Consider the following 12,272-nt stretch of genomic DNA (forward strand, 5'->3'; position numbering starts at 1 on the left):
GCTAAACAATTCAAAGAAAATTCTGATTTGTTAGTTTAAATTCCAAATAGGTAACTTTTCCAATTATCTTTCACAAATAAAATTAACCTTCAAAATTAATCTCTGATATTTTAGAAATTTTGTTTAATATATATTTAATGAAGGCATTTAAAAAAAAGACTTTAAAATGTTTTAAGTAATGTAAACATCACCACCTGCAGAGTATTAATATCAACCTTTACAACAAAATGCCTGCTATGTACAGGATAGTAAAAGAACATAAAAATGGATGAAATCTGTCCCTCCTTAGAGACCCTTATAATCTAGAAAAATGAAGAGATTCTTTTTTTGAGACATGAAACTCCATAAGAACAAGCATCAGATCTCTCTTACTTACCATGATATCCCCAGAATGTAGCACAGTGCCTGACACATATAGGTGCTCAGGATTTGTACTGTCAGTGAATATATGGAAGAATGAATGAGCAAATAAGCATTCCTTAAAAAGAGTATACTTTTAAAGTTAATAAGCAGTGAGGTGTTATTCAGTGGGCTTTTAAGGTAGTTCTCCTAATTTCATAATTTAATTTAATTTCCCCTGTTCCCTACGATGATGCATATTGGTTGGTGATAGTACATGATTTGGTTATTTGGTTGATGTAAAACAATGAAATATTTACAAACCAGCAATTCCTCTACTGCCCCCTAGATGGGGATCCTTTACACTTCTGGCGTGGCTACTTTCTTCCTTTTAAAAATATATATATTTATTTAAGAAAGGAAGAGAGAGATAGAAACATCATTGATGAGAGACAGTCATTGATTGACCGCCTCCTACTGGGGATTGATCTGTGACCTCTCGGGTCATAGGTCAACGCTCAATCACAGAGCCACGTTGCCCAGGCCACTTCACGTTTTCACATGTGATTTTTCAATTGCTACTCACTGTTTTCACATAGGACCATTTTTACTTTTCTCTGGCTAAATTTCTAAAATAGTCATTCTTTGTTAGAAAGTCAAATTGGATAAAGATATGCATATTTATTTGATTCCTTAGTTTATATTTGTAATTTTTAAATGCAGGGGAAATGATAAAATCATAAAGAAGAAAATAAGAGAAAGGTTCTATGAATTTAGGGAAGGTAAAAAGTGAGGTTATTTGGGAGCTTCATAAGAATAAGCATCAGATCTGTCTTATTTATTAGAGTAATAACTTTCAGTTCCCATCTAACTTCACAAATTTTACTTGAAACAGTTGTTGTCTTAAGCGTCTTCATTCATTTCATTGCCCTGCTGTGCACCAATGTGGCATTTCTTTGTCTAGTCATCAAAACTGGCAAGGTGACTGACCTGCATGGTCAGAATTTTTATATCTACTAATGGACATTGTGCGGTCTATCTGACGACGTCACATTAATCCTTACCTGGCAGTCAGATAACTAAGAGCTTGGGGGTTGGATTTCTGATGAACCAGAATAATGCCTTTAAAAAAATTTATATAAAGAAACAAACATAGCAATCTCCTTATGGGTACACCTTTATATATTTTAATAGTAAAATGGACAAGTTAGGCCCTCCACTTCGAACTGGAAGACATGTGCAAAGGTTGTATGGCAGTGACACAAAATCAGACAGTGCCATCAAAAGACATGAGTTATTACCCATTTACAAGTAAGTATTTGTAACTCAGTTTGGTTAATCTATTTCAGATATTTCCTTAAAAGCTTTATATACTGAATACTATAAACTTGTACATACCTATACTTTGAAAAAATCTTACTTTAATGATTTTTAAGCCACAAAGTGCTAAATAATCTTTTAGGACTTAAAACGACTTGATTTTTGGTGAACATTTCTATTGTTCTAAAGCTGTTTTTAGAGCATACATTTTATTCCATTCAATTTTAATTTTTAGAGGTTGAAAAAGCAGTCACCTTCAATAATTGTTATTTTTTTTTGTAGGAGTAATATTTTTGAAAAGAAGAATATAGGGAATATTATGCCATGTATATAATATATTACGAGATTATCTTTTAGTTAAGTAGATGATGAATTGTTATAAAAAGGCAGAAAAAACAATTCTATTATTTTATTTTTAAAATATATTTTTCTTGATTTCAGAGAGGAATGGAGAGGGAGAGAGAGATAGAAACATCAATGGTGAGAGAGAATCATTGATGAGCTGCCTCCTGCACGCCCTCTACTGGGGATCGAACCTGCAACCAGGCATGTGCCCTTGACTGAAATCGAACCCAGGACCCTTCAGTCCACAGACAGATGCTCTATCCACTGAGCCAAACCAGCTAAGGCCCGAAAAAACGATTTTAGAAAACATTTCCTGTAGGGACCTCAGTCTTTTTGTTAGATGGTTATAAATTCCACGTAAAACAGGAAAAGGATGTGAAAGCCACTTTGGAACTCTTTCATGTGAGACTTCAAGGGTTACTAGTGTGGGCTCCAATACAGGTCTAGCCCATTCATTTTAACATTATGAAATTAGGGCGTAATAAATTAAGTTACTTATTAAAGGTGAAAAATGCGTTATTAGAGTTCACTTAGGTAACTTTTAAACCAAGGTCTACTATCTTATATTCTCTTACCATGTATGAAAAGTAGTAAGTTTAGATATACAATTAAATAAAGATGGAGCATGTCTTGAAGATATTAGCAGCCAGCAGCCCTGAGTTATTTTTAAGCAGTTAATGATAAATCCTAGAAGGAAGAATCTGTGCCCTAAGCCAGTTTTCTTTGTACTGCTGCTGTCTGAAGCAGATCTGAAAGAAACACTGACTAGCAGTAAGCTAGATTAAGTGAATTCCAAAATTAAACCTTCTGTCATAACTGCTGGAACTGTATATAGTGGGCAGATTTGACCATGTGAGGCTGGGCAACATGTCAAGTGCTGATCAAGATAGTTCTTCCCAGAATCTAAGAATGGTTCCTAACATTCAGATTCTGCCTTTTAGAAGATGTTACCAAAATACATGATCGGCATTAATATTGTGGCTATTATTAATAATCTTATTTTTTCCTAATTATTTAAACAACTGTAAATTATTGATATGGTGAAATTGTGTGTGTGTGTGTGTGTGTGTGTGTGTGCGCGCGCGTGCGCACATGGTTATATTTGTATTACCTGTATATCTTATGCATACATTATATGGAAGTGATAGGATTTCTAACAAGACTTATTTCTAGAGCCAAAATATAAAAAATGAGTCCTTTCTGTTTCTCTTATGACTTTCAACTGGAGGAATTGCCATTTGTTGGCAATTATTTTTTAGAAATTAAATTCCTAAAAAGTCACAATAGCAGTTCTGCAACATCCTTAGAGGGACTATCTAATAATTGCAGAGTAGAATACACCTCATAGATGGGCTTGCAGCGACTATTTGAGGGCCATTTGATGTCATCTACATACCAAGGTGAAAGATGATTTTTGTTGAAGTTTAGGAATAATTTAAAGTAACTACTATTCAAAGCAGCCTCTCCCTGAATGATAGCATTGCATATTAAATATAAGGCTTGTAAAACCTAAATTCAAGTTAATCATGTAATCATTGTGCAAATTATTTAATCTCTCTGTGAGTTTCTTTAATTTTAAAATGGGAATAATATCTTTGGAGATTTTTGTGAATATTAAAGTTACATATGTATCATACTTAGCATATAGTGTTATTTGAGAAATAGTAGATGTGTTACCTACATTGTTTTCATGGTAGCCATTTGAAATTTTAGGAAATTCTATTCAACTTTATTGTATAAGTAGACAAAGAAGAATTTTAGCCAAAGTTTAAGAACTTTCTATGTAAAGGAAATTTGGAAAGCATTTTGCTTGTTTATAAATCACAACATTGCTTATCTCTGAAATGAAAAGATTCGAGTAAATCTCTAAAGAGGGGACAGAAACTAATACTTTACTGAACATCTAGCCGCTACTTCAGCAATGCACTTGGCCGTGCCACTTTGGTAAGTTACTTAGCCACTCTTTGCTCAGTTGTCACATTTGTAAAGTGCAGTTATTAATTCTACCTATGTCATAGGGGTATTCTGAGGATTAAATAAGTTTATATGTAAGGTATATATAAATAAGCTTATTTATAAGAAGATAATTAGAAATATGACAATACCAAGTATAGTACGCATCATTGCATAAATGTGAATTTGTAGTAGCAGCAATAGCCATAGTAATAATAATAGTATTATCAGCAGCAGCATTGCTAAATGCTCATATGAATCGCAATTTAAATCATGGAACATCCTATAAGTGAGGATGGTCCCATTTTATAAATTAGGGATTTTGGTCTCCGAGAGGTTGACCACCTTAACAGAGTTGGTTATAGCAGTTGGGATTTGAATGCAGATTCATCTGCATCTCAGAACCTGTCCTTTCACCATTAACTGTCATACGACCACCTTATTTTCCTTGGATTCCTGAAGTCTCAGAAAGGGAATCAGGGATGTCCTCACCAAAACTTTTCCACTACTGACAGTGATAGCCCAGACTGTGTAGTTAGTGAAATTAAGTTTTTAAAGGGAAAATTGTATTAACCCATTTATTTGAGTTGATATTCCTCACAACAGATTTTCATATATTGAATATTACTTTTTAAAATAGCTAGCTAATGTTTAAAGTGTTTAGCTGTGGTTTTTTTTTTTTTATCACATCTCATATGCTTAACATATTATTTAAAAATTATTTGTAGGCATTTAACAAACCACATCTTTATTTTGAGGGAACTGTCGATATTAAACTGTAGATAGCTTGAAGATTTTCAGAATGATTAACTTAAACATTTCATGTAAAGCATATATACATATTTTCATTGATTTTATATACCATCAAGAGAATGTTAGTAAATGCAAAATGCGTTGGCTTATCTTTAGTTTTAACTACTATTGTTTTCCATTTAAAAATAATTATTTGAATTTTAATCTTTTGACTTAATCTGTCTACAGTTTCTGATTATTTTTCTAATCATGCAAATAGCAGTTTGAGAAGTAAATGATTATTATTCAATACTTTTTCATTGCCACCTTTTTCCCTTTCTAGCGCTAACATCAAACCTCGAAATTCCACACCACCTAGTTTGGCACGAAATCCTGCCTCAGGTGTCCTTACAAGCAAGAGAAAAACATATGGTGAGAGTTACATAGCCAGGTATGTTTAGCCCTGGTATTTTAATAACCAGAATAAAAAATGAAATGTGTAGTTTTCCAAGGACCATATACAAAAATGTACCAGGCTTTGATAGAAAATCTGATTTTTTTCCTTTGTTTTTTATTTAATCTGGCTTTTAGTTTGTATGCTAAAGAAATAGTTTGGACATAAATAATATTGACCTATACTTTGTAGTTAGAATTATTGTTATAAATGTTGAAGAATAGTTTGTTTGGTTCCACTGGATTAATTTGTGTTTTTCATGCCTTCGTTTTTAACTGCAACATGGTTATTTTTACCTCCACAGAGTGAATAATAGACTCTAAACCACTGCTGTTGTAATTTTCAGCAGCATTTTAATACATTTAAACTCCTCCGCTGAGGTTGTGATTATTCATCTACTTCCCTTTCTAATCTCCCAATTATAGATATTTTCTTTGTCTCAATTATAGATATTTTTTTTATAGACATCCCAACTTATTCCAAACAATTTTAAGGCAAGGTACATAAAGGTACCATAAGAAGAAGGTACTTAGCTCTCACAAAAACAGGGACAAAAATATAAGGAAGTTCTAAGAAATTCTTAACTAGAAAAATAACTTAGTTTGGTTAGTAGCTCAGAGCCTGTGAAAGCAAAGGCAAATTATCTGGTATGAAATGCTTTTTACCCAGGCTTTCTGGTTCTCACAGGTAAACAAACATAAGCACACAGTTCTGACTTACAAGACATACAGAGAAATTCCAAATTGTACAAACTAGCAATCAGGCATCAGTGAGGAAAAAATTAATAAGTATAAGTACCTATTACTTAAAATATTGAAATCATCAACCATTGACTTATAAAATAAGTCTGCTTAAAGTATGTAAATATGTACTACTCTTTGTAATTTTTAAGCAATAAAACAAAATTTAAAAAAAAAGAAGAGAGGGCATTGGAATCATTAACAATGACAATATACTGTCACATACTGAACATCTATGCAGAAGAACTAAATAGAACTCAACATGAGGAAAAAAATTAGACTCAAAAATGGTTTAAATTGTAGATAAGTCACAGCGAAGGAAGAGAGGAGTGAATTAGAGGATAGATTCAAAGACATTATCTTGGGACAAATACAATGCAAAAGAAAACATTTAAAATTTCAATATTTACTAAAAGAGATCAGGATTCTCAGATGCTGCAGAGTAGCTGGAAGCTTCATCCACTTGTTCCAAACTCCACAATGGATTTGTGGATAAACTGCAGAGTGTTCAGCTTGAAAATCAGCTGAAGTGTAGATGATCTGAAGTATTGTAGGCAGGGAATGTGAAGAAAGGACAGGAGACACATAGAGGGTGAGCCAACTTGTGCACCTGCATGGCAGGGAAGCCTGAGGAAAAGTGTAGCTTTGGAGCCTCCAGCCCCTGGGAGTGTGAGGTCTCAGCCCCAGGAAGAGATTCCTCAATCCAGAGCAACAGAGAAGGGAAGGGGAGCCTGTGTAGCATCAGGCAGTGGGAATCATTGGGGATTCAGTCTACCTGGGAATTTCAGACCGCACCATCCCAGACAAAGAGTGATTTCTTTGTTATGATACCAGCCTGGGAAGTCCACTTAGATCTGTGTCTGTGGGAAGGGCCATGTGGCAAAGACCAGGGCCAGCAGAGGGGTCTGATTGGTACACCCAGAAGTGAATTTGAGGAGCCCTTTATTCTCTGAAAGAACTTTGGGGAGAGAGCCAGAAGCGGGCTGGACAGTGGTGTGGGAAAGAGCATAGATCTAGCCCAACTCGAGCAGACAGGCAGTCATCCTCCCCCCACCTGCAAAACAGCTGGGTGTTCCCGATCCTGGTTCTGCACCTCTATGGCTATGGCTATGTCTGATGGCACAGAGGACTTGGACATTTGGCCTGGTAGGAAAATGGGTGGAATCCCCAACCAGTGGGGGCTGGATGTGCTGAAAGATTGGAGTGCTGAGCTGGGTTGATTTTATTCTATGCCCTCCTGCTTGGTGTGGCGGGGAGGGGGTGCCAGGGAGCCAGGCATAGATGAGGTATTGTGACCCTGTCTCCCGGGTGAGTTCAGCCAGTGCAGTCCTTGGAAGGAGAGGAAGTATCTGCCCTACCCTACAGACTGTGGGCACCAACCCCAATGCAAGTGTGTTTAAACCACCCTGGCCAGGTCCAGGTTACCCCACAGACCCCAGTTCTATGGGGGAAGGGAGAGCAGCTGTGAACAGAGACATTCAAGGTGTGACACCAGAGGCAGACCCAGCCTCTGGGCTATGGAGCCTCCGCCCATGGGACTACTGGGGGCTCCGTCCTGCCAGGCTTCAACCAGATTGCTGAGGGCCAGGAAGGGACAGCGACTGGCATTAACTTGCACTGCAGAACCTTCTGGGAGGCCCTGGACTGGAACACCAAGAGGCCGGATTTGGACAGCATCAGAGCAAAATCCCACCAGAACTGTGAATCATAGCAGTAGTCTTTAATGCATGGAAACAAACACAAAGAAACAGCAAAAATGGTGAAACAAAGAAACAGGCCCCAAACGAAAGAATAGTAGGAATCTCCAGGAAAAGAGCTAAATGAAATGGAGGCAAGCAATTTATTAGAGTTCAAAGTAATGGTTTTAAGAATACTCAACGACATGGAAAAGGACATAGAAACCATGAAAAACAACCAGTTGGAAATGAAGAATGACATAGCTGAAATAAAAATACACTGGAAAGAATAAACAATAAATTGAAGGACTTGGAGGATTAAATCAGTGAATTAGAAGACAAGGTAGGAAAAACAATCAGCAGCAAAAAGAAAAAAATAATTAAAATGCACAAGGATAGTTTATGGGAACTTTAAGACAACATGAAATGTAGCACTCGCATCTTAGGGTAACCAGAGAGAGTAAAGAAAGTGAGCAAGGGATAGAAGAAATAATTACAGAAAACTAGTGGAACCTGGTGAAGGTAAAAGCCACACAGGTTCCAAAGCACACAGAGACCACAACAAGACACATCATAATTAAAATGGCAAACGTTAAGACAAAGAGAGAAATCTTAAGGGCAGCAAGAGATAGTTATCTATAAGGACTTTACATTAGGTTGTCAGCTGATTTCTCAACAGAAATACTATATGTGAGAAAGGAATGTCATAAGGTATTCAAGGTAATGAGAAGCAAGGATCTGAAACCAAAACTACTCTATCCACAATGGCTATCATTCAAAATTAAAGGTGAAATAAAGATCTTCCTAATCTCCTCCCTCGCCTCCCCCGCACCCCCCCAAAAAAAGCTAAAATTTATTACCACCAAACCAGCATTTCAAGAATTGTTAAAGGGATTGCTGGAAGAAGGAGGAGGAGGGGATAGAGGAGAAGGTCTGGAGGGAAAGGGGTGGGGATAGAGAGCGGTACATAGGCATGAGGAATAAAAATGTCAATAAATAAGTAGCTATTGATAATAACCATAAATGTAAATAGGTTAAGTACTCCAAAAGACATAGGGTGGCTGAATTGATAAAACATGACCTATAGATATACTGTCTACAAGAGACCCACCTCAGAACAAAAGAGTTACACAGAATGAAAGTGAAGGGATGAAAAACTTTTTATGCAAATGGAAATTAAAGAAAAAAAAAAGCTGGGGTAGCAATACTTATATATCTAACACTAGAGGCCCAGTGCATGAAAACAGTGCACTGGTAGGGTCCCTAGCGGCTGCTGGTGGCTGGCCGGGTACTCCCTCCCTTTCCCTGCTGCCTTCGCCTGCTGCCACCGCCACCACCAGCTGGGGCCTCCCCCCATTCCCCCGGCAAGCCCCGCCCCTTGGTCAAACTCCCAGATGACCTCCTGGTCGAAGGGACAATTTGCATACTATGTTTTTATTATATAGGATGATAGACTTTAAAATAAAGGCTATATTGAGAGACAGTGAAAGGCACTACATAATACTAAAGGAAACTACATAATACAGTCCAACAACAGGATATAACCCTTATAAACATATATACACCCAATATAGGAGCACCTAAATACATTAAAAAAACCTCTTGAAGGACTCTTAGGAGAGATTGATAGCAATTCAGTCATATTAAGGGGCTTTAACACCCCAGAGGAGAGATCTTCCAGACAAAAAATCAATAACGAAACAGTGACTTTAAACTATGCACTAGATAAGATGGATTTAATTGATATTTACAAAGCAACAAAATATTCATTCTTCTCAAGTGCACATGGAACATTCTCAAAAATAGACCACATGATAGGACACAAAATAAGTCTCATCAAGTCCAAGAAGATTGAAATCATATCAAGTATCTTCTTGGGTCACAATGGCATGAAACTACAAATCACTATAGTAAAAACATTCAAACACATGGAAGCTAAATAGCATGGTATTAAACAATGAATGGGTTACCAATGAGTTCAAGGAAGAAATAAAAAAATTCTTGGAAACAAATGAAAATGAACATACAACAACTCAAAATCTATGGGACACAGGGAAAGTAGTCCTGAGAGGGAAGTTCATAGCATTACAGGACTACCTCAAGAAACATCTCCCATAAACAATCTTACCCTATAATTAAAAAAAATAATTAGAAAAAGAACAAGAAAAGCCCAGAGTAAGTGGAAGGAAATAATAAATATTAGAGCAGAAATAAATGATACATAAACTAAAAAAAAAAAAATCCTACAATAAAATAGACCAATGAAACCAAGTGCTGGTTCATTGAAAAGGTAAACAAGATTGGTGAGTCTTTAGCCAGTCTCATCAAGAAACAATGAGAGAGGACCCAAATAAATAAAATCAGAAATGAGAGAGGCAAAGTAACTACTGACATCACAGAAATACAAAGAATTGTAAGAAAATACTATGAACAACTATATGCCAACAAACTGTACAATCTGGACAAAATGGACAAATTCCTCAAAACATACAATCTTCTATAAATCAGGAAGGATCAGAAAACCTAAGTAGACAACTAATGAAATTGAAGCAGTAACAATAAAAAAAAACTCCTAGCAAATAAAAGTCCTAAACCGGATGGCTTCACAGACAAGTTTTACCAAACATTCAAAGAACTAGCACCTATTTCCTCAAACTAATCCAAAAAATTCAAGAGGAAGGAAGACTTCCAAACTTTTGTTTATGATGCCAGCATTATTTTAATTCCTAAACCAGATAAAGACACTACAAAGAAAAAAAATTACCAGGCTAATATCCCTGATAAACACAGATGCTAAAACCCTTAACAAAATATTAGCAAATAGGATCCAGCAGTATATTAAAAAGGTCATAAATCATGGCCAAGTAGGGTTTATCCTGGGGATACATGGCTGGTACAATATTCACATATCAATCAATGTGATAGATGACATAAACAAATGAAGGATAACAGTCATATGATCATATCAATAGATACAGAAAAAGCATTGGACAAAATTCAGCACCCATTTATGATAAAAACTCAGTAAATTGGGAATTTAGGGATCATAGCTCAACATAATAAAGGCCATATATGATAAACATATAGCCAACATCATTTTCTTTAATGTCTTATAAGTTTTTTTAAAAAAATATATTTTTATTGATTTCAGAGAGAAAAGGGAGAGAGAGATAGAAACATCAATGATGAGAGAGAATCATTGATCGACTGCCTCCTACACATACCCTACTGGGGATTGAGCTGCAACCAGGGTATGTGCCCTGACCAGGGACTTGAACCGTGACCTCCTGTTTCATAGGTTGATGCTCAACCACTGAGCATGCTGGTTGGGCAACATCATTTTCAATGGGCAGAAACTAAAAGCATTTCCCTTAAGACTGGAAAAAAGACAGGAATGTTCATTTTCATTACTCCTATACAATATAGTACTGGAATTCCTAGCCATAGCAATCTGACAAGAAGAAAAAATAAAAGGCATCCAAATCGGAAAGGAGGAACTATTATTATGTCATTATTCATACATAGAAATATATTGTACATAGAACACTTTAAAGACTCCACCAAAAAACTACTAAGTTTAATAAATGAATTTGGCAAAGCAGCAGGATACAAAATTAACATCCACAAATGGATGACATTTTTATACATCAATAATGAACTCTCAGAAAGGGAAACTAAACAATTCCATATACCATTGCAACAACAACAAAAAGATACCTAGGAATAAACTTAACCAAGGAGGTAAAAGACCTGTACTGAAAAAAGAAATAGAGGAAGATACAAACAAGTGGAATCATATACTGTGTTCAGGAATAGGAAGAATAAACATCATTAAAGTGTCCATACTACCCAAAGTAGTGCGCGAAGCGGCAGGTGGCCAGGGAGGAGCCGTGCCGCTCCGCTCATCCCTGCCCTGCTGCACCTGCTGCCGCCACTGCTTGGTAAGGTTGCTGAGCGGCACTCCCACTGTGGAAGCGCAATGACCCCCAGGGGGCAGCTCCTGCATTGAGTGCCCCCTGGTTGTTGGTGCCCATCATAGCGACCAGTCGACGGGTTGTTCAGTCGTTAAGTCACTTTGGCTTTTATATATATAGATGGGACTATGTCAAACTAAATAGCTTCTGCACAGCAAAAGAAACCATCAACAAAAAGAAAAGGGAACCCACTGTATGAGTGAACATTTTTGCCAATGATACAGCTGATAAGGAGTTAATTTTCAAAATTTATAAAAAATTTATACAACTCAACACCAGGAAGGCAAACAACCAATTAAAAAATGCTGGACTATGATGCCAGCATGGCTCAGTGATTGAGTGGTGACCTATGAAACTGGAGGTCATGATTCAATTCCCGGTCAGGGCACATGCCTGGGTTGCTTGCTCAATCCCCAGTGTGGGGCATGCAGGAGGCAGCCAATCAATGATTCTCTCTCATCATTGGTGTTTCTATCTCCCTCTCCCTCTCCCTTCCTCTCTGAAATCAATAAAAATATATGTTATTATTTTTTAAATCTTTATTGTTGAAAATATTACATAGGTCCTCCTCCTTCCCCCCCATTATCCTATTCCAGCCTGCTCCAGTCCTCCCCACCAGGCCCTTACCACTTCATTGTCTGTGTCCATGGGTTATGTATATATGCATACAAGTTCATTGGTTGATCTTTTCCCACCTACCCACCCTTCCTGCCTTCCCTCTAAGGTTCAACAGTGTGTT

The 12,272-nt window shown here is 36.7% G+C and overlaps 1 protein-coding gene across 5 annotated transcripts in view; it reads left to right on the forward strand.

Annotated features, from left to right (window-relative positions):
* ZC2HC1A (zinc finger C2HC-type containing 1A) overlaps positions 1-12,272 on the forward strand; it is a 59,972-nt gene that overhangs the window by 35,629 nt on the left and 12,071 nt on the right. For 3 of the 5 annotated variants that reach the window (XR_004972559.1, XM_036338750.1, XM_036338748.1), the window contains exons 8-9: positions 1,534-1,650; positions 5,033-5,140. Coding sequence is in view for 4 of the 5 variants with exons in the window: in XM_036338750.1 (XP_036194643.1) it covers positions 1,534-1,650; positions 5,033-5,140 (225 nt within the window). In the remaining variant the exon portion in view is untranslated. The remainder of the gene's footprint in view (positions 1-1,533; positions 1,651-5,032; positions 5,141-12,272) is intronic. The other 2 variants (XM_036338752.1, XM_036338749.1) reach the window with 2 other exon arrangements.

Source organism: Myotis myotis, unplaced genomic scaffold (assembly GCF_014108235.1).
Source record: "Myotis myotis isolate mMyoMyo1 unplaced genomic scaffold, mMyoMyo1.p scaffold_m19_p_16, whole genome shotgun sequence".
In the NCBI taxonomy this organism is placed as follows: domain Eukaryota; kingdom Metazoa; phylum Chordata; class Mammalia; order Chiroptera; family Vespertilionidae; genus Myotis; species Myotis myotis.